At 48.0% G+C, this 24,138-nt stretch overlaps 11 protein-coding genes across 11 annotated transcripts; 6 read left to right on the top strand and 5 right to left on the bottom strand.

The window, feature by feature from the left end:
* Window positions 1–48: 48 nt before the first annotated feature.
* Window positions 49–1,306, bottom strand: ASPWEDRAFT_611526 (YggS family pyridoxal phosphate enzyme). Its single transcript, XM_040838563.1, has 2 exons — window positions 1,157–1,306; window positions 49–1,061 (listed from the first exon to the last, which is right to left on the bottom strand). Exon 2 carries the CDS (start codon window positions 1,048–1,050, stop codon window positions 211–213), a length of 840 nt encoding a protein of 279 aa, XP_040686848.1. The 5' UTR covers window positions 1,051–1,061; window positions 1,157–1,306; the 3' UTR covers window positions 49–210.
* A 1,158-nt stretch (window positions 1,307–2,464) lies between these two features.
* ASPWEDRAFT_115404 (uncharacterized protein) lies at window positions 2,465–2,737 on the top strand (the record flags this gene model as incomplete). Its single annotated transcript, XM_040828580.1, has 1 exon — window positions 2,465–2,737. One exon carries the CDS (start codon window positions 2,465–2,467, stop codon window positions 2,735–2,737), a length of 273 nt encoding a protein of 90 aa, XP_040686849.1.
* A 722-nt stretch (window positions 2,738–3,459) lies between these two features.
* ASPWEDRAFT_53206 (histone deacetylase hosB) lies at window positions 3,460–8,142 on the top strand (the record flags this gene model as incomplete). Its single annotated transcript, XM_040837851.1, has 3 exons — window positions 3,460–6,022; window positions 6,077–6,931; window positions 8,129–8,142. The coding sequence occupies 3 exons, from the start codon at window positions 3,460–3,462 to the stop codon at window positions 8,140–8,142; spliced, it is 3,432 nt and encodes a 1,143-aa protein (XP_040686850.1).
* A 233-nt stretch (window positions 8,143–8,375) lies between these two features.
* Window positions 8,376–9,248, top strand: ASPWEDRAFT_114591 (AN1-type zinc finger protein; the record flags this gene model as incomplete). Its single annotated transcript, XM_040828504.1, has 1 exon — window positions 8,376–9,248. The coding sequence occupies one exon, from the start codon at window positions 8,376–8,378 to the stop codon at window positions 9,246–9,248; it is 873 nt and encodes a 290-aa protein (XP_040686851.1).
* A 141-nt stretch (window positions 9,249–9,389) lies between these two features.
* On the bottom strand, window positions 9,390–10,728 carry ASPWEDRAFT_611312 (thymidylate synthase). The gene has a single exon (XM_040838562.1). The coding sequence runs from the start codon at window positions 10,530–10,532 to the stop codon at window positions 9,531–9,533; it is 1,002 nt and encodes a 333-aa protein (XP_040686852.1). The 5' UTR covers window positions 10,533–10,728; the 3' UTR covers window positions 9,390–9,530.
* A 45-nt stretch (window positions 10,729–10,773) lies between these two features.
* ASPWEDRAFT_185600 (CocE/NonD family hydrolase) lies at window positions 10,774–12,996 on the bottom strand (the record flags this gene model as incomplete). The annotated part of the gene is made up of 2 exons (XM_040832087.1): window positions 10,774–11,295; window positions 11,365–12,996. The coding sequence occupies 2 exons, from the start codon at window positions 12,994–12,996 to the stop codon at window positions 11,158–11,160; spliced, it is 1,770 nt and encodes a 589-aa protein (XP_040686853.1). The 3' UTR covers window positions 10,774–11,157.
* Window positions 12,997–13,595: 599 nt separating this feature from the next.
* On the top strand, window positions 13,596–14,771 carry ASPWEDRAFT_53209 (uncharacterized protein; the record flags this gene model as incomplete). Its single annotated transcript, XM_040837853.1, has 4 exons — window positions 13,596–13,852; window positions 13,900–14,103; window positions 14,159–14,581; window positions 14,642–14,771. The coding sequence occupies 4 exons, from the start codon at window positions 13,596–13,598 to the stop codon at window positions 14,769–14,771; spliced, it is 1,014 nt and encodes a 337-aa protein (XP_040686854.1).
* Window positions 14,772–15,578: 807 nt separating this feature from the next.
* On the top strand, window positions 15,579–17,527 carry ASPWEDRAFT_53210 (uncharacterized protein; the record flags this gene model as incomplete). Its single annotated transcript, XM_040837854.1, has 6 exons — window positions 15,579–15,738; window positions 15,800–15,856; window positions 15,917–16,046; window positions 16,100–16,298; window positions 16,363–16,767; window positions 16,850–17,527. 6 exons carry the CDS (start codon window positions 15,579–15,581, stop codon window positions 17,525–17,527), a joined length of 1,629 nt encoding a protein of 542 aa, XP_040686855.1.
* Window positions 17,528–17,811: 284 nt separating this feature from the next.
* On the bottom strand, window positions 17,812–19,501 carry ASPWEDRAFT_174601 (tRNA-ribosyltransferase family protein; the record flags this gene model as incomplete). Its single annotated transcript, XM_040831243.1, has 8 exons — window positions 17,812–17,998; window positions 18,059–18,246; window positions 18,301–18,378; window positions 18,431–18,488; window positions 18,540–18,860; window positions 18,926–19,009; window positions 19,096–19,346; window positions 19,418–19,501. 8 exons carry the CDS (start codon window positions 19,499–19,501, stop codon window positions 17,812–17,814), a joined length of 1,251 nt encoding a protein of 416 aa, XP_040686856.1.
* Window positions 19,502–20,082: 581 nt separating this feature from the next.
* Window positions 20,083–22,454, top strand: ASPWEDRAFT_613119 (putative MFS transporter). Its single transcript, XM_040838570.1, has 8 exons — window positions 20,083–20,425; window positions 20,475–20,622; window positions 20,690–20,765; window positions 20,821–20,902; window positions 20,959–21,465; window positions 21,525–21,694; window positions 21,754–21,838; window positions 21,927–22,454. The coding sequence occupies exons 1-8, from the start codon at window positions 20,360–20,362 to the stop codon at window positions 22,248–22,250; spliced, it is 1,458 nt and encodes a 485-aa protein (XP_040686857.1). The 5' UTR covers window positions 20,083–20,359; the 3' UTR covers window positions 22,251–22,454.
* Window positions 22,455–23,577: 1,123 nt separating this feature from the next.
* ASPWEDRAFT_174603 (double-stranded RNA binding motif domain-containing protein) lies at window positions 23,578–24,138 on the bottom strand (the record flags this gene model as incomplete). The annotated part of the gene is made up of 3 exons (XM_040831244.1): window positions 23,578–23,762; window positions 23,963–24,022; window positions 24,096–24,138. 3 exons carry the CDS (start codon window positions 24,136–24,138, stop codon window positions 23,578–23,580), a joined length of 288 nt encoding a protein of 95 aa, XP_040686858.1.

Here is a 24,138-nt window from a genome sequence, read left to right on the forward strand (position 1 = left end):
TGCATATGCATACCTTGGGAAGCCTTTGATGCTAACGATGACATCCTGGAATTGTGGAATGCTTTTGCTCTGTAACTATACAATGCACTTCTGTGATTCCTGTGCTATGGTATCCTGTCTCCCATGCCTGCAAGCTTCTTCCCTTGTACCAGTCATATAATGCAATGGTCGTGAACTTCATAATCCTACAGTATCCCAGCCCAGCTTAACCTAAACAACCCGTGCCTCTGATTTGGGCGGTCTCTCCCCAAAGATTGTTGTGCCCACACGGACCTGATCACTACCCAGCGCAATAGCACCCTCAAAGTCTTCACTCATTCCCATGCTCAGCTCCAACTCGGCCTCGGGCCCCTGCAACCCTAACTCGGTGACGATGCGATCGCGCGTCTCCCGCAGGCAGATAAAATCCTCATTTTCATTCTCGGGGGTAGTCTCCTTGGACCGCGCAATGGCACCGATAGTCATGACACCCTGCAGCTTCAACCGGGGACACTTCTCGCGGATAAACCGACAGAGCCCCGGTGCCGCGCTAGGCTCGATACCGGACTTATTCTCCTCGCCAGAAGTATTTACCTGTACGAAAACACGAAGGATAGAGTCGTGATCCCCCGCGCGAACATCGGCCGACCGGTCACTCCACCCCTTATTGAGGAGATTGGCTTTCTTTTCTGAGTCGACGCTCTCAACGGCCCACAGCCCGCGCACGTCGCGGGCCAAATTCACGCACTTGTTGGACTGGAGACCGCCGATGAAGTGCCACCGGATAGCGGTAGGGAGGAGACGGGACTTCTCGATGAGTTCTTGGAGGTAGTTTTCGCCAAAGTGGAGGTGGGAGGTGGGGGGGTTGTGCAGGGAGAGGACGTCCGAAGCTGGTTTGAGTTTAGAGACAGCGATAAGACGGATGGGTTTGGGGGTTGCTGTTGATGCGGCGGCGGCGGTGACACGGGATGTAACCGCTGAGATGTTGGAGAGGAGAGTAGTGGTTCGTGCTGGAGAGGAGGCCATGACTGTAGGTGGTTGCTGGCTGTTATCGGGGGTTGTAGAGGACATTGCACTTTCTTCTTTTATAGAATAATTAGTAATTAATCGATAGAGATATAAGATTTAGATATATGAATAGAGGGTTGTAAATAATGAAAGAATGGAAGGCAATTACCTGAAAAAAAAAAATGCTGGAGAGCTGATCGTAGTAACTTAAGATTAATATCCCAAGCTTCGTGGAGAAGAAGAAATGCGGGTGTGAGAAGAATTGTTGATGCCTGAGGACTCGTTCGACCCCAGCGCTAGGCCTGGATAGGCAATGATGACTGATTGATCGTGGCATTCCACGTGATTTCGGGAGATCGGCCCCGATAGGTTCCGTATCGGGCAAGATCCGAAGTCTCTGGCCCAAACTGGACTAGCGCGGGCTGTCTAGGGAAAGCCACTATTGCCGTTTTCGGCCAAGGCAGATGGGCAGGTGGTATAGTTACACTGAAGTGTCGGTAGAGGTTGTAGCAGACGAAAAAAAATTTGGAGAGCTCGATGCTATCTTCAGAGGGAAACAGGATTTGATTCGGGTTAGCGACTCAGTGCTTTGTTCCTTCAGCACACAAACTGCACATACGCAAACCTTTTGATGCTGACGTGGAAAAGGAACCCACCGGAGGGTTCGGCAACGGCTCTTGCACCGAATAATATCGCCTTGTAAAACTAATAAGCCTGAATCATACTGAAACTTCGATTTCATTCTGCTCCATTTTGAAGGGTCTTTGTTCGTCTATTTCCGTTCCTTTCATTTCTTTTAGTTTTCCTGCTTTTTCAGCCTAGCGTTGCAGGTGGTATTCTCTCTTTTTTTCTCAGTCGTGAAATGGTCGTAGATGTAACTCAGGCAGCGTGAAAATCTTGGTTCATCATAGATTCAGACGGAAAAGGCAAGGATACAAATCCCGATGCACTCTCCACACTGTATATCCTTGAACTACTCCATGGCCCAGCCCGTGTTGACGTCAATCATTAAGGCTAAGCCATCTGCTTATAGCCGTCCTACTTAATCCTTCATCCTTCCTGTCGCTTCCATTTCGCACCCTCTCCCATCCAGTCTCTTGCCGCTTTGGTTTAACCCATTCTAGCCTTTTTTATCTTGGCCGTCATCATTGGGCGGTTAATGCGAGGCGTCATGCAGTAACGGGCGGTTAAAAAAAGGTCATCGCTCGGCTTCCCGATCTGAAACAGAAATAGATTGAATCTTTGTGATCACCAGTCCCTTAGGGAGATTTCTTTTCTTTACTAGAAGCAAATCAGCATTTCAATATTCATTCAAACACATTGTCCATCTCAACACTGTTCATTATTTCTTCATCGTTATAAACCATCACCGCCCAATTCCGGAAGTCCGCGGGACCACCCTAAACAAAAACCCACCTCGAGCCATTTGAACGAAATTTTTGCAAAGAATTATACATCGAACCGAAAAGACACGATAATGTGTCGACAATACTTTACCATGTACGAATGGTGCCAGTGCGAAGAGGATGCTGGCCAAACCCTCTGTACATCTCGCAAGCAACAGAGCTGCCCCGGCATCAGCATCGAGACGGTGCACATGCAATGCTTCTGCCACACCCATTCGACCAAAGGCTGGAAGAATGAGAGCACAATGAAGAGGAAGGATAAGCTGTTGAAACGCCGTTCTGATACCACCATGAATGAGAAGTCAACAAGAAGCCCACGAAGATGGTATCACTTGTGCAGATAACGGTCGCAATATTGGAGTATCTTGGATATATTTGTTTGCATTTCTTCTGTCATTTGCATTGTCTTGGATTTGGAATTGGAACAGGTGTTCTAGGGATGGAAAGGACCGGATATGAATTTGGGATACTGGCGTTTTCCCCCCTTCAGGATGGATGAGTGTTGATACGTCTGTCATATGCATGTTATTTTTGTGGATTGCCGTTGATCAGCAATGGAATCCATTAGAGTCAAAACAATTATAGTCGATTATTGAATACTATTATCTGCATCCTGTAAGACCTGTAGGAATGTGATCGATGATCGGCATGAGACAGACTCCCCGCGGTAGTGAGTGACTGAACAGACCAGACTGAGAGGGAAGAATATCGGCAAAATGCATCAAAGAAAAGAGAGTAGAAAGAACCAAGAGAATCCCAAGCTTTGTGCATCATTCTTTCAGCGGCCATCAATAGCATGGTGAAGGTGGTTGAAGGAGATGGGGAGGAGGATGGGGGATGATCGCCTACCCCTTGCCCCATGAGGGGAAACTTTAAGGGATATCGATTCTTTGGCTCTCTTCAGCTCCTTCACACCCCCCCTCTTTGTTTCTTCTGGCTATCCTTCTGGTCAGCTTTCTTCTCTTTCGCTCTTCTATTGCTCATTAATTCACCACCAGCTCCAGAAATAATATCTTCTCCATCTGTGGCATTCAATGATCCTCATGGGATTTACTCCTACATCATCATGGACCCCTCCAACCGCGACGATCCTCCAGCATCGCTATTCACCACCACGACTGCTTCCTGCAGGTCCACCAACCCACCGCCATTTGGGAGCAATCTGAATCTCATGTCGCCGGATCCGAATACAACCGCGACTCCTATTCCAGCTTCTCCCCCAATGATTTCGCCCTCCTCGTTGCTGTCTCCGTCCGATGGCCCCGCGCGTTCCCCTGCCATCCAACAACAACAGCAGCACCAGCAGCAACAGCGTGCGCCCCGGCGGACTCCCAGCTCAAATTCACTGAGGGATGAGAATCGCAAGTCTAGTCCCAGTCTGCAGAAACGTTCTTCGACCGCGTCACTGCGATCTGCTCGCAACAGTGGCGGCTCTACGTCTCCCCGCCCCAGTTTGTCGCGACGCTCTTCCTCCAATTTCGCGACTTCTCCTCCCACAACAAACCACATAATGTTGGCAAAAAGGTCCTCTCTACCAGCGGCGCCTGAGAATCCAATGCCTACTTCCGCGTCCATTGCGGCGGAGCATTTCCAAAAGGAGATGGAAATGCACAAGTCCGCCGACCTTCAGTCGAAGACTCTTGTTGTTGTCCATGATGACTGCTATGGCCACCGCTTCTCGCGACCCCGGACTTCCAAAGCAGCATTGGGGACTATAGTCGAGAGGCCGGAACGTATCCGCGCTGGTGTGCTAGGTGTGTCCGCCGCCTACGTCCGTCTTGGACGCAGACACGCCGGAGGGCGTTTCGCGCCTCATCCTAATGTGGACCTCCCACGATTACCCGTTCCACCGTTCCAAATTCGCAAGACAGCGCGGTCCCTGGCACTCACTTCACCGGCTGTGACGCATGTACACGGATCTAAATGGATGGACGATCTAAAGAATATGTGCGACGTAGCTGAATCGCGACTCGCGTTAAACGGCAAGGAGTTGGCTCGACCACGCAGTGCTGGGAGAGATAGCTCCTCTGCCAGTGGCCCAGCACTTCATGAAGGTGATCTATACCTGTGCTCTGAGTCGTTGAATGCCTTTGAAGGAGCTCTGGGCGGTGTTTGTGAGGGCGTGGATGCTGTCTTCGGTCCCAATTCCACGCAACGAGCATTTGTTTGCATTCGTCCTCCTGGTCATCATTGCTCCTCGGGTCACCCGTCAGGATTTTGCTGGATTAACAATGTTCATGTGGGTATTTCTTACGCTGCCATGATCCATGGTCTCACCCACGCAGCCATTCTGGACTTTGACCTCCATCATGGGGATGGTTCCCAAGATATTGCATGGCAGCAAAATAGCAAGGCTATCACTGCCGCCAAAAATGCTGCTAGCCACAAGAAAACCATGATCGGCTATTATAGTTTGCACGATATCAATTCCTATCCCTGCGAGATAGGCGATCTAGAAAAGGTGCGTAATGCGAGTGTGTGTATTGACAAAGCCCATGGACAGTCGATCTGGAACATCCACCTCGAGCCTTGGAAGACTGATTCGGAATTCTGGGAGCTGTATGCCTCTAAATATGCGCTATTGATTGAGAAAGCGCGTGCCTTCTTACGACTGCACACCGAACGCCTTGCCAGTTTGCCCAACGGACCGCAACCGAAGGCGGCGATTTTCATCTCTGCAGGTTTCGATGCGAGTGAATGGGAGGGTGCCGGAATGCAAAGGCACAAGGTGAACGTCCCAACCGATTTTTACGCCAAGTTCACCGCCGATATAGTCAAAATGGCCCAGGAAGAAGGGCTGGGCACCGATGGACGGGTTATCAGTGTTCTGGAAGGTGGATACAGTGACCGAGCCCTGACCAGCGGCATTTTAAGTCATTTAGCTGGTATGGGGGATACAACGACGGGTACGGATAGTGCAGACGAGGATCATATTAACCATTTTTCTTCCGATATGACGGGCCGCCTGGGTCTATCAGATTCTCCTCCAACAGACTTTAGAAGTCCCAAACCAAAGGCAGCTTTCAACACTGACTGGTGGGCGCCGACTTTACTCGAAGAACTGGAGGCACTGGTGTATCCACCAGTCCTTGTGACCAAGCCTCGCGAGAAATCCACCCCCACTTATTTTGCGCCAACGCAGTCTTTCACAGCTAAAGTCGTCAATCCATCTCGAGATAGAAGGTCCAACAGTTCTGCGGTAAGCTTGGAAACTGAAGCTCCACTACCAGAAGTCGGATGGGCTACTGCGACGCACGAGTTGTCTAAGATCCTCATTCCAAGCTATCGACAGACGATGAGCTGCCGACCTGAAGAACTCAATGCAGAAGCCTCTCGCGTGCGAAAAGAGCGCCAGGCAGCAGCTGAAGGTATTGTCACTCCAGCGCCAACAGCGCCAACAGCGCCAGCAGTACCTGAAGAAGGCCGAATGAAGCTTCGCACAAGGAAGCCGAAGTCTTCTCTACCTAGTACACCCAAGATGGAGAGCCCCAAGCAACAGGTTCTGAAAGGCAACCGGAGAACCACTATAGATCCTGCCAGCGACCTTCCCGATGCCTCGCTTGACAAATCACTTGCAGCTCGCGCTGGTCGCAGAAAGAGTACACCGTCAACACCAGTAACCGATGCAGGTGCTCATGAAGACGATGACGAGCAGAGAACTCTATCGTGCACGGCAATTGAAGAAACAAACCCGGGAACCTCGCGCCCAGGAACGGCGGCAAGCAACCGATCCTCCACATCGACGACTACGCGGAGGACGAGTACAACTCGATCGACCCCCAAACGCTCTGCCAGCCCCAAGACAGTGCCTCCGGTGCCCAGAGTTCCCTCGGGATTTCTTTCCAATCCCAGCTCTGGCCAAGGAGAACAGACTGAATTGGGGTCTCACTCCGTGTCCGTGAGTCAAGAAATTTCTACACCTGACGACATAGACAGTCTGGCTGCAGGCGTACGGAAGCTCAACATCAAGCTGAAAGTACCATCACCGGAAGAGAATGCTGCCCGCGAAAAAAAGGCGGCCGAACAGCGTAAGAAGTCAATGCCCAAAGGATCTTCAAAGACACCAAAGTCTCCCAAGAGGACTAACGGTGCAAAAACGTCTCGCACATCGATGGCAAAGTCGGTGGTTCAATCCAATCCGCAGCCTAGCGCTCTTCAGACTACGTCTGCACAGCCCGAAACTGATCATAGTGTGAGGGAAGAAAATCAGGAACCAACGGTCAATCCTCCAAATATGGCATCCGTGACCTCTTCGCCGGCCATGTCCTCGATTCCAGACTCTGTCACCGTCGGAAGACCAGGCCGGAATATCCCCACGAATGTATCAACACAAGCACCTGCTTTGGGATCAGCTATGTCTCCCCCTCTCACACCTGGGACGACGAATGATACAGTCCGGCCTCAACTTTCAATCTTTTCGCCCCCAACGTCTGCAGCCCAAGCCAAAAGTGGTCTTCCCACCTTCACATCAACCGGACCCATTCCATTTGCACCTCCGAGTGCCGTTAATAACGGAAGCCAATCGTCATCAGAATCACGTTCTAACTCGCTTGGCTATGTTGCTCCTGGAAACACACATGGATCTTTCTCTTCTACTAACACGGGACATAATTTCGATACACGCCAACATTAATTTGTTGGTCTTTCTTTTTCATTTGTAACATCATCTGTCGATATTGTTTTTAATCACGGAGTTTTCTCATGTCAGAGATATCCCATGTGCCCCTTGGTTGTCTAGTCTGTCTTTTTGTTTTGATATACCCCTTATTCATGATTCTAGCAATGCGCGTTTGTGTCTACCTGTTTCCCCTCCCGCCTTTTTGTACGGTTACCTCTGTAATAGGCAATTTCCAGGATTCAAAGGATACGGGCATGTCATCCGTCAACCTTCAATTTTTTGCGGCCTCCTCTGATACCTGTCTTGAACCGCTTTCCATGTTGCGCATTTCCGTGTCGTCTCTGCGAGAATTGATGCAGAACATCCTCCGAATGAGAGAACGATTGGGCTGTCCTAATCCATGTATCACATCCCTCAGTAAGTAAATGTGCCATCAATATTAATTATTCAATGGGCCCCAACCTGGTCGGTATGTTTCGGGATGAGCTTGAAGGAAGTTTTCCAATGCAACAGGATTCGTTCGTTCGAGTTCTGCGATATCACGCCTTGGGGATATGCGTATTAGTACCAGAACAGGTAGAACCCAACGCAGGGAATTGGGACATACAGATAACGCTTCCTTCTTCGCCAGATGTAGATCGCAAGGCTTATAATGTAACCGAGAAACACCCCTCCAGCGCAAAAGGCAAAGGTAGCTAAAATGATCTTTCCGTCATGCTCAGCAGAGCATCCTTGGGGGGTCGTAGCCGGGGAAGTCATTGTCTTGGCTTAAATTGACTTCTGCTTTAGTCTGGTGTAACAAGCTCTCTTTTTCTGATAAGTTATAGCACGTAGTTAGAAAAAGGTATAGGTATGCTCTGACGTGTATATAGTGGCGAAGTAGATGGACGAGGTCTTGAGGCAGTCATTGTTACTTGGATATCTCCAGTGGAAGGAGCATTTTACTGTTCATTCAAGGAAGTCGCACCCTCAGCATTTCATCTACACGACATGTCATACTGGACTTCTATAACCTGTAACTGCCTGACCAACCATTTAATAATAACGTAGATATGAATACGACCCATAGTCCATCTCTCATAGTAATTATTATCTCCTATCGCCGAGATCTGATAAGCACCGCCACCCTAGAATCTTTTCCGCGTTGCTGCGCCTCACCTGACCTGCTGACTCATGCCTCTGCTCCGCATGTGCCAGTGGCTTCCAGCATCGTCTCTCTTCCATTTCTCTTATATTCTTTCGAGATCCCCTCGGACTCACTCTCTTTCGAGCAATTTGCATCCCATAGACACCTAACCATGTATCCAATCACAGTCGCAAAGGGCAGGTCCTCTGCCTCCGCCACACCAGAGTCCTTCACTCAGATGGCCGATGAAGACCTGGAATCTATCGGCCGTCACTGTCAATTCGAGTACTGCGGCCAGCTTGACTTCCTACCCTTCCGCTGCGAATCTTGTCGCTCGACTTTCTGCCTCGAACACCGCTCAGAATCGGCCCACAGATGTGCCCGCGCAGGGGAATGGGCCCGTCGAAGAAACAACACCAACAACCAGAACGCCGGTCTGGCCACTGAGAAACCCACCATCTACAACTCCGACCAATGCTCCCATCTCTCCTGCAAGACTCTCATTAACACCCTCACCGATCCAGCTGTCCGTTGCCCCAACTGTAACCACCAGTACTGCTTGAAGCACCGCTTACGGGAGGAACATGACTGTGCCAAGATGACGCCACTGGGCGCTCGGCCCGGAAACCAGGGTAGCCCCAACGAGACCCTGCGGTCCATGTTCGCAAAGGTTCGTACCTGGGGTAAGGATACGAGCAAGGCGGCCACTACGACTTTGACACCGAAACCGAAACCGAATAGTCCTGCCGCACGGGCAGTGCAGTTAAATACAATGAAGAGGTCTGCTAAGGGAGATGCTGGCGTCCCCGCGGATAAGCGACTATACTTGCATGTGGTCGGGACATCGGATACGCAGGCTTCAGACCCACCGCGTGGGGATTTCTTCTACGATTCAAGGTGGAAGGTTGGTCGAGTGTTGGATGATGCTGCGCGGCGGTTGCATGTGGAGAACTTGAACAACCGTGTTGGCGAGGATGGCCGGTTACGGCTCTTCCATGTTGAATCGGGGGAGTTTTTGGAGTTTTCTGATGCTATCGGCATGGAAAAGGTGAAACAGGGCAATACAATCGTTATGCTAAGGGGGGCCGGAGTTATGCTGGGGAAGGAGTGATTTATTGATGTCTTTGATCTTTTTTGCATTTGCTTGGTTATATTTTGGAATTTGGGTTGCATAGCCATGACACTCTCGAGTATTAGAAAATGCCACGGCATTTTGATCTGATATTATGGAGCGAGATGATGAATTATAAGTGATATACGGACATATTCATCAAAATCATATTAACGAATTTGGAAGTCCATCTAGATTTAATGGATACAATTAAGATTCCCTGGTATCATATATTCTATAACAAATAACATAAACCCAAGATATTACTCATGAGATAAAAGATTAAACGCTCATCTTCATCTTGATCGACTTGTGTGGTTTATACCCAATCACCTCGAATTCCTCGTCCTTCCATCCATCGACAACGCCACTGCCCCTATCATCACGCTTGATCCGCAATTCAGGGAACTCAGTGGGTTCACGAGTGAGTTGCTCGTTCAATGCCTCGATGTGATCCAGATAAACATGAGCATCGCCCATGGTGTGGATCAACGTACCCGGGTTAAGGTCGGTAGCGTGAGCGATGATATGAGTCAAAAGTGCATAGGAAGCAATGTTGAACGGCACACCGAGTCCCATATCACAAGATCGTTGGTAAAGCAAACAAGACAGAGAGCCCTTCTGTGATCCAGCCGGGTACGAGACGTAGAACTGAGCAAACATATGGCATGGTGGGAGAGCCATCTCCTTGAGAGCAGCTGGATTCCAGGCGCTCATGATAATTCTCCGGTCAAAGGGGGTCTCTTTCAACTTGCGCACCACGTCGGCCAGCTGATCAAAGCCTTGGCCAGTATAGTCGGTCTTGGCATCGACATATTGGGCACCGAAGTGTCGCCATTGGAATCCGTAAACGGGGCCCAGATCGCCAACCTCACGATGTCCCAGGCCAACACGCTCGAGAAACTCGCGGCTGCCGTTTCCATCCCAGATCTTGATACCAGCATCAGACAAAGGAATGGATGAAGTGCATCCGGAGATGAACCAGAGGAGTTCACCCAAGACGGCGCGGAGGAAGACCCGTTTGGTGGTGAGGAGGGGTAGAACAGGGATTGGGTCTGAGGAGGGGGTAGGGCCGGGTTTAGACAGGGAGAAGCGTAATTGTGGAGGAGCGAAGATCGATCGTGTGCCAGTTCCAGTGCGATCGGGACGGTGTTCACCTTCAGCGAGGATGGTGCGGATGAGGTTCAGATACTGGTGTTCTTCGTGGGAGGGGTCATGCGGCGGAGAGGGAGGGGCAGTGGATACTTTGTTTGCATCTTCGAGGGTTGCAGCAGGGACAGTCATGGTGTTTGGTTTGATATTAAATGAAATGTGGTCTATGCGCAAAACCTCAATGTTGGAAAATTATGGAGTAATATCGAGGAAGATGGAAGACGTTAAAGATTGCGGAGTTCTTTGGCGTTGGAGAAGAAACGCGTCGAGGCGACGCGCCACGTAGTCATGTGATTTTATTGGATTGGCTCGAGAAATGAATGATTATATCGGTTTTCCCGCACACAAGGTGTGGAGTTTCGCATAACACCGTTTGACCTTTACAGAGCCATTGTCTATCTCGAGCCATCATTCATCGAGAGAAATATGGTAGTGATCAAGAAAGTCTTCGAAATAAAGCACAGAAAGATCAAGAGATTTTCAAATAGAGAAGAATTGTTTGATGAAGCCTCTGTGCAATGATGACTGTGTACGATTATATAGACCGAAGAATGGCTGTCTAAGTCGATCCAATTCAAAACCGACAGAATTTAATCACTTGTGGTTGAAAACCGAGTATTGATTGGGTTCTGTCCTGCTATTTCCTCAAGTCAGGCGAATGTCCATCCAATTCGACCCATCTGCCACCATCACCTTCTCAACCCATCAATGTCCTGTCCATTCTCCAATTATACTTCCTTATCCTGATGATAGCTGATTAAATGAAAGGCAAGATCACTGAGCTGGCATAATCTCCACCACAATGAATCGTATGCTTTCCCCGGTTCAGCTCTTCCTCTGGTCTGGGCTTAGAGAAGCTCTGATACTCAGCTATGCTAGGATATTGACCACCGATCTAGACGCAATCAGCAAAGAATCGAGAGAAGTGGAGGCTTATAGCCTAGAGAAGAAAGAAATCACATACCTGGACACTGATAGATTCACCAGCTTCAAAATCAACTCCCATGGCCCAGATGCCGATTTCCAACTTCACAATAGTACCGGGAGGGATCTTATCTTGACGCCTGTGGGGATGGAAGGGGAATTGCGGATGGATGCTCTTGGATTCATCGATTTCACGATGTGACGCTCGCAATATTCCGACAGAGCCCAGGTGAAGATTCAGACTTGCTTGCTCGTTGCTTGAGATATCATCAATGGATTTCACTGGGGTGGCATGGAAGGGGAAATTCAAATGCATCAAGTTTTTGCCGTTCCGGTCTTTCTTTCGCAATATCACAAATACGGTAAAATCATCTTGGTTCTCGCAAGACATATACAGGATAGCTTTTGGCAACCCGATCAGTCGAACCGGTTTCTCAAAGGTATAGTTGAATTCAGCCACGCTGGTGCGGTCCTCGGAATTATATGATATTTGCTGATAATCGGCAAATGGAGATGTGCCGAGTCCGTTTGATTGATTGAGGAAAAGCTGGCGATATTCGGTCGTAGGAGCTGGGAAGTCCTCGAGCACAATGTCATCGATGGCTTCACGATCCCCAAATTGCAAGGCGGACCAGCGTACTTTGGGTGTCTTTTCCCAATCGTTGTTCTCGCCCCTCAGGTATCGATCAAAGAACAGAGCCAACTCTTCCATCGATTCTGGCACACTGTACAGCTCGTACCACTCTTGCTTGCTGCCCCATTGGATCCATTTATCGGCGTGAGGTACCTCGAGATAGCCGCGGATCGAGCCCATGGTGTGAATAGAACTGACGTCTGATCCGCGGATAAACACTGGACATTTGACTCGAGAGATATCTGCACGTTTGTCTTCCCAATAGGCGTTGGAGACCGGTGATCGTCGGTACATCTCTTCGAAGTCTTCAAGACCTGAGTTTTCTGGTCCACGTACGATAGCTTTGGCGATGAGATCGAAATTACTCATTGAGAACCAGCCACCCCGACAGAATTGTTCGCGATAGATATCTCCAGATCCTTCCCAAGGCGCAATGGCTTTCAGCGATGGAGGTTGCTGCGCGGCAATGAACCACTGCGAGATGGCGAGAGCAGAGTTACCAGCCATGCCCACACTTCCATTACACCAATCCATGCGCGCAATGGATTCAACCACGTCATACCCATCTTCAGCATCTTGTGTGCCCATAACACATATTTGACCGTCACTGTGGCCGGCGCCCCGTGTATCCACGCTGACGACAGCATAACCACGGGGACACCACGCCTGTGGATCGAGCCCTTCAAACTTTTCGAGACCACTGAGATCTGAATTTGGAACGCAACATTTCCACACACACATTGGCAGCATATCTAGCGCACTGTACTTCTTCCCATAGAATGACCAACTAAGAACGGCAGGTACTTTGTCCGTTGTGTTGGCTGGTCGATATATGTCCACGTACAGTCGAGCGCCATCGCGGACCACAATCTCAACATCATGGTCGATGCGGATGTCACTCTTGATGGCTTTTGCACTAAAGCCATTCCAGCCACTTGATAGGACTTCGGATTTCCCAGGCTGGAAACCCAAGTAGCCGTTTTCGCCTACAGCTGGTTGGGCGATTCTTTTGTAAGCGACTTGGACTGGGGGAGGCATCGTTGCAGGTATTCCTAGATAATATCTGTATAAAGAAGTCTTTGATATGAGTCTCGAATTATTCAAGTTGGAGATGGAGTGAAAACCTACTTCGTTCCATCGACATAATTCGCTAGACGTGACCTTTATCAGATATACTTGACAAGCTATAAGCACACAGAGAAAGCACCCCCCACATTTTGTCTATCCCCCGCAAGATCATCGATATCCCCCGTTTCCCGAGCCAGATTCGTGTGGACTTCCTGAACCCCAGCTTAGGGATGTGGGGAAGTGCTCGGCGCATCTCTATCTGATATCGGACAATCGGGTGCATTCTCTGGCGCTAGATGAATAAAATATTCCTTGTCGTAATATGAGGAACCCTGTTGGAAACCGAAATCACTGACCTTTTTCTGTCCCGAACGGGGGTGGGGGATGCACGATGTGGATCGGAAGAAGAGGACGATTCATGAAGCCGAAAAGGTGGACTTATAGTTCATGTTAAAGAGTATTATTTATTGCTTCTTGAAACTCATCCTTATTCTGAATGTACCGGTTCAACTTCAATTCTTTTTGAAACAGAATAAGCATACTATAATCTATCGCAGCAACTGTTCAAGATGTCTGAAACCAAGACCGAAACCACCCCAACTCAAGGCAATGACCTGGTCACCTTTACTCCAAGAACCTACGGAGACTGGAGAGATGAATTCCACAAGAACGGATGCGTGGTCATCAAGAATGTGATCAGTCCCGAGCGTGCCCAGTACTACTGTAAAAAGCAAATCGAATGGCTGAAGAAGTTCGGCCTTGGATTTGACGAGAACGATGAGAGCACATGGACTGCGGATCATCTTCCAGTTAGCTTCAAGGGCGGGTATGTTTCTTAAGACTTACTCGTTTGATTGATGCTGACCTCGATAGAATGTATTTTGCCTACGGGGCACCGCACGAGAAGATGGCATGGGAAGCTCGTACGGAGCCCGCCGTGATTGAGATCTTCGAAAGGTTATGGGAAACCGACGAATTGATAACTTCCTTTGATGGCATGAATATCTCTCTGCCCCGACGCAAAGATCTTCATTGGAGTCCTTGGCCGCACTGTGATCAGAACCCTGACCGCAAAGGGTATGTACCGGTCTTTGCCATACTAATAGCTAGCCCTAACAACATATTCATATAGAATGCAGGCCGTCCAGGGATTACTCAACTATGCACCCAATGGACCAAAAGACGGTGGACTCATGCTTATGAAAGGCTCATCGAAGCTGTTTGACGAGTTCTTTGCACATAAGCGTGAGTCGTACGATCACGAGGACGCTCCTCCGCCGGAACTCAAGTTCATGGATCTATTCCTGTTCAACGAAACAGACGTGCAATGGTTCAAAGATCATGGCTGCGAGCTTATCAAGGTCAACATGGAACCTGGCGACTTTGTACTCTGGGACTCCCGAACTATGCACTACGCCTGTCTTCCGGAAGGAGACCAGATCCGCCATGTGCAATATATCTGCATGACGCCGCGCCGGTTCGCGACTCCTGACGCTCTGGGGTTGAAGAAGGAATGTTTTGATAACTACATGGGTACTACTCACTGGCCACACTGGTAAGTGTTACTCTTTTAGTAAGATGTAAACAAAACAAAGCTGATGAATTATCTCTTCAGTAATATTCGCCCAACCAAAGAGAAGCCAATGCGAAATGGTGAGATATGTCCTAAGGACCGAAACGAACCATTTGAAAAGTCGGAAATTACAGAGCAGATTTTGAAGCTGGCCGGTGTTAAGGCATATTGAACCGATTATTTCAATGCTGTACACATTATGCTATATAGGAGATTGAAGTAGTTTCAGGGTAGCAAATTTTATGTCGGTTTATCAATATTCAAAGCATAGGCACTGTCTGTTGGTCTCTTTATGTGTTGTAAATGGCTGATCATCTGATTTGAGCCCTCAGTCCCTGTCCCTCTTCCTCTTCTCCTCTTCTCCTTCACCTTTCTACAACACCTACCCATTGGCATCTTAACCATCGCAACTATCTGACCCCATACAGGACTCGAACCCAGTATCATCGAATAACACTATACCTAGCACAATATGATAAAAGAACAGTTTTGCATCCAAGGGGCAATACAGGCCCAGTCAACCTCACTCTTCGGCCCCGCTAACTCGGCAGATGGGTGTCCAAAGGCCGAAAGAACGCAAATCCCCCACTTGACGACGCGACTTTAAACTTCTCCGACCTATTTGTTTGCTATATCTAGACTGACTGAAATGCGGGGAACCCTGGAGTGGACCACTGGTCCGTATAATGGTGTGTGTGCTTCACAAGCCAGCTTTTTATGTGCATTCCTTGTCGGTGGCATTTCATACAGAAGAGACTAATAGGAGCCTGTGCACTTGGTAGTGGAGGAACACGTATCCTCCGGTCTCATTCTCATCGTGGAGCCGATAAATAAATCTATCGCTATGGGACTTCCGGAGCCCAGGCTGGTGAAGCTGGCTATAAGATACGCGTGCCTGCAAAGCACAGCTATCCCACTCAATCATTGATAAAAGCCCTCGGACTATACTATATCGCATTTTAATCCATTGGTTTTTACCATGGATGAGGAGAAGGCTTCAAGGCAACACGTTGAAGCTATCAACGATGATGGCTTTGTTGATCAACGGCCTCCGGACTCCAATGTCAATGTCATGGGGACAGTGAAACTAACTGAAGATGCCATTGTTTTTATCCCTAGTCCCACAGCAGATCCACGAGGTGAGAACACACTTTTCGGTGATAGAATGAACCAAAACTAACTATGACATGCCATCACCAGATCCATTAAACATGCCCATCTGGCAGAAGACAGTTATTCTTCTGGTTTTATCTACCTGTAAGTTTATCTGATTATCGATTGCTGTATAGGAAATTTCAACCACTGATGCTATTATAGTTTCTACACTAGGAGTCGCTCTAGTCTCCGGGTTTGGAGGTCTATTGAACTTTTATATTCCCGAGTACGTCGCCGCTGGGAAAGACGATGGGGATATAACGAATTTGATGACATATCCCACTCTTTTCATGTGAGACCCGAACCTATAACTTTATAAAGTCTTTGAATAACCTGTTACAAAAGGGGAATTGGAAACCTTGTTGGAATGCCTATCGCTATCGCTGTTGGTCGTCGTATCGTCCTCCTAGTTTCCACGCTTATTCTCGTCCTCGGGGGAATCTTATGCGCCTTATCAGCTACATACGAATGGCACCTTGCTGCTCGAATGGTATTGGGGCTATCTGCTGGTCAGAGTGAAGCTCTGGTCCCTATGATCACCCAGGCAAGAAAAGCTGACCACCTTGCCATGTCTACGACATAGCTGATGGGAGTAATTGATAAACTAGGAGATATTCTTCCTCCACGAGCGCAGCAAGTCACTTATGCTTCAACAAACCATGCAAGTGATTTTAACCACAATTTGGGTTATCTTTGCCAGCCCTATTGCTGGGGCCATTACGCCTCAATGGTGGTATGGGCTGGGGGCTGTGCTGGCTGGTGCACAGTTCATTGTAGCTGTGCTCTTCCTGCCTGAAACAAAATATGATCGCAGTTTATCAGCCTACCAAGAATCGTCAAGTGATAGCGCGTCCAGTACGGATTTTGAGGCCAAATTAGGCAAACCAGCCTATCTCGTATGCAAGAAAAAACCGCCCCTTGACTATGTCCATTATCAGCCTCGGACCTGGAAATCAGACATGCGACTATGGATTGGGAAGCCAGAATGGGGTAAAGCATTGGATGTCTTGAAAGTGAGCAAAGATCTAATCATACCCTACGTTTTCCCGAGGTTCAATTCATGAATGAACGCTTACTTTCCTCCCTCCTACCAAGCAAACATTCCTCCTCCTGTTCTTCCCCAATGTTTTATGGGCTTTATGTCTAAACGGCTTGACAATTGGGGTCAACATTGCCATCCAGACTACCTACAGTACCATCTTAACTGTAGCCCCCTACAATTGGCCAGATACCAGCGCCAGCTATGTAAACACTGGTCAGATAGTCGTCGCCCTCATAGCCCTCCCTCTACTCGGTACAGGATCAGACGCCCTAGTCCGTCGAAAAGCGCAACAAAACGGTGGCATCCACGAACCAGAGAACCGAATCATCCCATTAATCCTGCCCGTCATTGTTGGTTCTATCACGGCAGTACTGTACGGGCAAGGGGGTGCTCATCCAAACAGCTACCACTGGTTCGTGTACGTTTGGGCAGTGGCTGCGTACTACTTTGCCTTCGTAGGTGCCAATATTGTTGCTATTACTTACCTCCTAGATAGTTACCCGACACGCGCGGGTCCATTACTGGTCATCATTTGTGCCTTTCGAGGATTCATTTCTTTCGGCACCAGCTATGGTATCTCCCCGTTTGTCAGTACACATGGATATGACGGGGCATTTGGGGTTTTCGGTGCTTTAACAGGCGCATTGGGTTTACTGGGTATCCCCATTTACCTTTCGGGGAAGAAGATTCGCCAGTTGACGGGGAGGTTTGCTAAGAGCAAAACGGACTGATGACAAAGGTTCGGTTGTATTTTGGCCCATTGTAAACAGTTTCGCTAGTTTCGGTTTGATGAATTATTTTTTAAAGGTTTCCTGGTTCGGCCACGAAGACTCAGTATTATTTGTGCAACCCCTATTTCAACTTTTTCAGTTTCGACAGCGTATGCTCCAGTGTATAGCCGATGGAATGCGAATAGTAAGCCAACAACACCATTGAAATGCATATTTATCAAGTCTTTATGCTTCTAATATATATAGAATGTAGTAACCGAATGCAGAATCCTGTTTCGGGGCTGCTAGTCTGATAACAGATCAACCCCAACTCCACGAAGTGCATCAATGACCCATTGGGGAGATTTTGACTTATCCCCATAGAGATCGCCAAAGAATTTATGCAAGAACGCAGGGAATTGATCCTCTAGAATGGCCTGTCGCGCAGATCCCATTAGCGACAGGAGATAGTGGACGTTATGGATCGTGAGACTGGGGGCATAGTTAGCCAGATAAAGACATGTATAGATGTTTGAGGATGGAGGCACTTACAGATGGGCTCCAACTGTCTCTTTGGAGGCCAGGTGGTGAATATATGCCCTTGTAATTCCCAACCCACCCTGGTTAGTAGGCCGGCAGCAGGCGCACGTACACCCATCTTGCACCGGCGCAAAATCTTCAGCGTAGGACTTGTGACGGAGGTTTAGGGTTCCTGTGGGTGTTACAGCATTTCCAAAACGCTAAAATGTCGAGAGTTAATAGATATTTTGGTATACATAGAGACGGAAACGTACGGCTGTTCTTGTTGGCCAGACACAGTCAAACATGTCCGCACCAAGCGTCACTCCCACAATTAGATCCTCGGGATATCCCTGATTTTGGCTTTAGCGTTTATCCGGGGAATGAGAATATTTGAATACTTACCACTCCCATAACATATCTCGGCTTGTGGTCTGGCAGAAGCTGTGTGCAGGTACCGACCCTTTTTGTAGGCTGTTAGCAAATCAAATAGATGAAGTGGTGTGAAACATACACTTTGCAGAAATCATCCTTCGCCTCACCACCAGAGAGACCTCCTATGGCAATTCCTGGAGTATCTCGGGCCACCATCTCATCACAGCATTTTTTCCGCAGATCCAAATCCAAGCCCCCTTGAATGATGCAGAAAAGATTTTGCTTTTCAGGGTTTTTATGAGCATCTATGCATCGGTCCAGCCATCTAACAGACCGCTCCATAGCTTCTTTAATTCTGGCATGATCTGGTGAAGTTGTAGCGATCACGTCGTCGAGCTGCATTATGATATCTGAACCAATTGAATTTTGTAATGAGATGGAGTGTTCTGGAGTGAGTAGCCTAGATAAAGTATCGTTAGACAAGATCTTAAAAAAATGGGAAGGTATTTTGGGACCATCGCATACATTGGAGAGCCATCGTGTGGGCTGAGAAACCTGACACCCTCCTCTGTAACAGTTGCAAGTTCAAGCAGAGACACCATTTGAAACCTGTATCAGCATTCAAATGTCAGCTTCTGAACCAATTAAATAGCATTTCATGCCCAAGAGGCAGACGTGAAGCAATTAAAACCCACCCGCCACTATCAGTCAAGATATTCCGGTCCCATCCCTGCAATTTATGTGAACCACCCACTTCGTCCAGCACCGCTTGTCCCGGTTTTAATCCCAGATGATATGTGTTATTCAAGCACAGCATGCATCCAGTCTGCTTGAGCTGGTCATATGTGAGACCTTTGAGGGAAGCCTGTGTCGCAACAGGCATGAATATCGGAAGAGGAACCGCGCCATGGGGGAGATGAAGCGTGCTAGCACGAGCTTTCGTTGTCTATAGATTCGATATGAAGACGCGGGTCAGACTAACCCCGATAAGATAGTATGAGTAAATTGTAAGCTTACCGAGCATTTCACATGCAGATCAAAGGTCAATGCAGAAGGCATTGTCTTGCGCGCTGCGGGGGATGCTGATGTTGAAGCCGACATGGCTGCGATTCGGACCCCGCACAGAGTTCTTGGGAGGGATTTCGTAGGAGCGAAGAAAGGCCTTGCTGTATTCAATGTTCTATAATGAAAAGAGAATCCCCGCGGATATCGGATGCATATCATCAAGAAGAACAGAGATCCAAAAGCCACTCTAGGGTGAATCAACTGAATGGAACTCCGTCGCAAATGTCCGTTTATCGATAAATGCTGACATGTTTGCACTGTTTGCACTTCTGACAACAGACGGTAAATGACAGTACCGTAATCTATCTCCCCACACTTTGGATCGACTTTCCCCCACATTCTTCCCCATCAACAATCATCAGGAATCAGGATAGCCTCGAGGCTAGAGCTCACGATTGCAACCGAGACTGATTGAGAGTGCTGGGGATTATCTATGATACAAGCACCTCAGTGGCCGTGTCACTAAGACACAGAACAACATAATGCATTGATGTTACACAAGACATGCTGCTAGCTGCCACACTACTCTTCGCGATGTGACAATGTGACGGAGATAAGCAAAGATCTTCTCGAGTCTCGTTTACTCAGCCCCAATTACAATCCAATTTTTCAATTTAGCCTCGAGTCCAGAATGAGCTACTCTAGCTGCATCGGTAGAGCGGTATCTTTCCCGCCATCTGGAAGGAAGACGGACTATAATTGACCGACATTCGTGGAGGCGCCCCTTTTCAGGTTAAAAACCACACCATTCCCTCAGTTCCAGCGATTCTAATGCGGGGAAGTGCGAGTACTCCAAATAACGGGTAAAAAGGGCGCTTGTGCCCTGGAGAAGTCATTATTATCAACTCAATCATTTCCCCCAAACACCGGACAGCCTTCCTCGCCTCAATCAACATGAACGAGCAGGAGAAAGTCGCCTTTGGTGGTGAACGCTCCCAAGATGTTGAAAATACGGCTTTGGTGAGCAAACATTGCTCTTTACAACAGTGAGTATTAACAATTAATCCAGGGAACCGCTTACGACCAAGAAATCGCTGAAGCAGATCTCAAGGCTCTCAGGTCCCGTGAGAAGGCCCTAATCTGGAAGCAAGATTTGCGCATAATCCCTCTATGTGCAGCGATATATCTTCTCTGCTATCTTGACCGATCGAATATAGGTACGTGACCAATCTGATCTCTCCCGAATCCCTAGTTATCAGCGTACAGGTCTAATAACAAAAAAAGGGAACGCGAAAATCCTCAATGAAGACACCCATGATGATCTCCTTTCAGACACCAACATGACTTCGTATGAGTATACGTAAGTATTTGAAGCTAAAATGGTTCCAATGTATTAGACTGACGGCATACTGCAGGATTGCGCTCATGGTGTTCTTGATCGCCTATGCACTTTTCGAAGTACCGTCAAATTACTTATTGAAGAAGTTAAAACCCAGTGTATGTAGCGAAATCCGTCTCCTTACTCAGAGCATTTATTCTGATGCCAAATGCAGCGATGGATTGCATTCTTGATGTTTTCTTGGGGAGCGATTACCATGGGACTGGGGGGAGCACACAACTATGGCCAAGTGACTGGAATTCGCTTTTTGCTTGGTGTAATGGAAGCTGGCCTCTTTCCTGGTTTTGTGTATTATCTAACCTTCTGGTATCGAGTCTCAGAGCGTTCCATGCGGGTGGCTTTGATCCTAGCATCAGCTACATTGGCTGGTGCATTTGGTGGTGCCATTGCGTACGGGGTTGGACACATGAACGGAGCCCAGGGAATGTCTGCGTGGCGATGGCTATTTATCATTGAGGGTGCTCCATCCTGTGCATCTTCAATCCTAGTCTGGTTCTTCCTCCCTGATTATCCCGAGTCAGCCAATTGGCTCAGTCAGGAAGAGAAAGAACTTGCTGCACAACGACTACGAGCAGAAGGCTCGAAAGGCGCAGCCCAAGCAATGTCCTGGAAAGATGCAAAAGAGGTCCTGACAGATTGGCGTTTATATGCGCATTATGTGGTATGTCTTCTTCTCAGAGCTCTTGGGGCTAAAATCGCACCTAATAAAGTAAAATCTAGGTCTACTTTGGAATCTCAACACCATTTTCCAGTCTATCTCTCTTCACGCCTGCAATCACCAGTGGCTTGGGATATTCGAATTTACGTGCAGAATTGATGACAGTCCCACCCTATGCAGTCGCCTACGTCGTCACTCTTGCTGTCGCTTGGTCAGCGGATAATTTCAATAGGTATTGCAGCTCCAGCACGGAAAATATCATTCAGTTCGGCTAATCTAGTGATTATATAGCCGAGGTCTTCATTCTGCCCTTTTTTCATTAATTGGGGCAATAGGTTTCCTTGCCTCCGCAGTTCTTCCAGATGACTCTTACATTGTGAGTACTAGCCTTTACCTTTATCGATACAAGACAAAACAAAAAACAAAACCTCCCACCATATCTAAAGCTAATAAACACCATCCAGCAACGATACGGCTGCCTAATAGTCGCCGCCAGCGGCGCATTCGCCTGTATTCCCCCATTACTCGGCTGGCTATCCTCCAACCTCCACTCAACGGCAGGAACCGGCTTAGCCATCGCACTGAACGTCTCCTTTGGCGCACCCGGCCAAATCGTAGGTGTCTGGATCTACAAATCCAACGAAGCGAAGAAGGGATACCCCACAGGACACTGGACGAATGCGGCATTGTTGTTATTTGTGTGTGTTGGGTCTGTTTTGCTCCGGTTGTATTATGGGTGGATGAATAGCCGGAAGGTGGAAGCGGAAAAGAAGAAATTTGCTTATTAGTAGTTTTAATTTTGTTGGATTATTGGCATGACATGATGTGTAGGGATATTAGTAGATAGCGATCATGAGTTCAATAATAAAAAGGAATAACCTGATTTATCTCGCAGTCGCAGATACTGTTACGCCAACGATGAGACCGAAAACATCAAAAATACGCATGTTCTGAGCCAGAACGGGCCTTGTTTTTGTCGGGCTGCGACGAACCATGGAACGAGCACGGCACGTGCGAGTTGGGTTGGGCAGGATCAATTAAGGTTAAGCTTATATTGTGACATCGTCGGTCCACGACGACGACAACAACGACGGAAGAAGATAAATCCCACCACTAGATACAAGATGTAAACCGTACACAGTTGCGGTTGAACAGGGTAGCTTTTATACCAGGTACAGGTTGATAATTCAGAGATTCAAAAGAGATGGAGGTGATGGTGACGGTGATGGTGATGTTTCTGTCTGAGCGTGATTCGCCGGTTTGTGTCACGAAGGAAAAATGTAAATAGAACAACAAATGACAAAAAAAGCAAGTGGTAATATTCCAAAAATCTGGTCTGATGTCTCCTGTCCATCATGACCATATAAATCATTTCCCCGAGTATTAACTCCATTACCCCTTCCCGAACTGGAAGTAAGAAGCCCTTCTCCTGCGCTGCACCTGGCTGCCTCCTATCATTGTTACCAACATTTCTTGGGACTGGTTCCCCGGAGTGGAGTGGCGCAAGAGATCGGCCGAAAAATACAAATGAAGCAAAAAAATGTATTTCACCGATAAAAAGCCAAAAATCGTAGATGTCATGATTATCTGTCGTCAGGATATTGTGGCAAGGAATTCGCATGTGTTGCCGTCTGGTAGAGAAAAGAGTCAGGGAATCAAGAAAACCGGTGGATTGAGACAATATGTCAAGTCACTGCCACCGGAAGATTCGAATCGAAGATGGTAAACAGCGGAAGCGAGCCGATCGAAAAAAGTACACATGGTCAAGGACATGAGGCTGCACGGCGATAATCGGTCATGTTGCATAGAGAATTCGGATAGTCATCGATCGCTGAACGATGCCGTATGTACGCCATGACATGTCGCAGTTTCCCATGCAAAAAAAATGCCGATAACCAGGAAATGTTGTACATATGTGTCTGCGGAACTCAAGGTGTCGGCATCGATCCGGAACGTGTCGTACGCAATAGAAAGGGGAAAAAAAAAAAAAGAAAAGGAAAGAAAACTTGAACAATAGAGCAGATAAACTCCCCAGTAGTGGCAAAAGGGAAAAAAAGGAAGAAAGTATGTATCCCCCTCTCAACGCTGCAATCGAGACGCTACATCTCGACGCTGCTAATTCTTGAATTGTCCCGCGGGGATGTATGTAGATGTAGGAGTCGGTTGGCCAATAAATTGTTTATAGGCGACTTCGGCAGCATCTTCTTTCGCATTGTTGAGGTACTGGCCGTCGTACCAGTATCGCGCAGGAAGGTTTCTGTTCTGGACTGTGACAGTGCTGGACCAAGCTGTGCGGCCTCCTAGATGAGAGAACAAGGTAGTTAGTACCACCAGGTGTCAAGTTCAAAAGTCGGTGAAGGAGACAATTACTCCACCCTCTCGAAATGCCGACACACAGTGGACAACGCTCAATCGAGAAAGCGAAAAAAGTAAAAAAGCGTAGATGATATAAAGAGCCAACTCAAGAGACAAGGAAAGAAGAAAGAGGAGAGGGGCATACCTCGACGATCGGAAACAATGTTGTAAACGGGAGGCCCGAATTTGTTTGCGTTGCAATATTCTTCGGTGGAGATGGTTAGCAAATGATAAATACCTCCTGAGTTCTGAGAGAATTGCAATAAAGTGGGGCATACGTTGAAGTTTGTCCTGCCATGAACCAGGCTGAGCTGACGACAT

Source organism: Aspergillus wentii, assembly GCF_001890725.1.
Source record: "Aspergillus wentii DTO 134E9 unplaced genomic scaffold ASPWEscaffold_6, whole genome shotgun sequence".
NCBI lineage: Eukaryota > Fungi > Ascomycota > Eurotiomycetes > Eurotiales > Aspergillaceae > Aspergillus > Aspergillus wentii.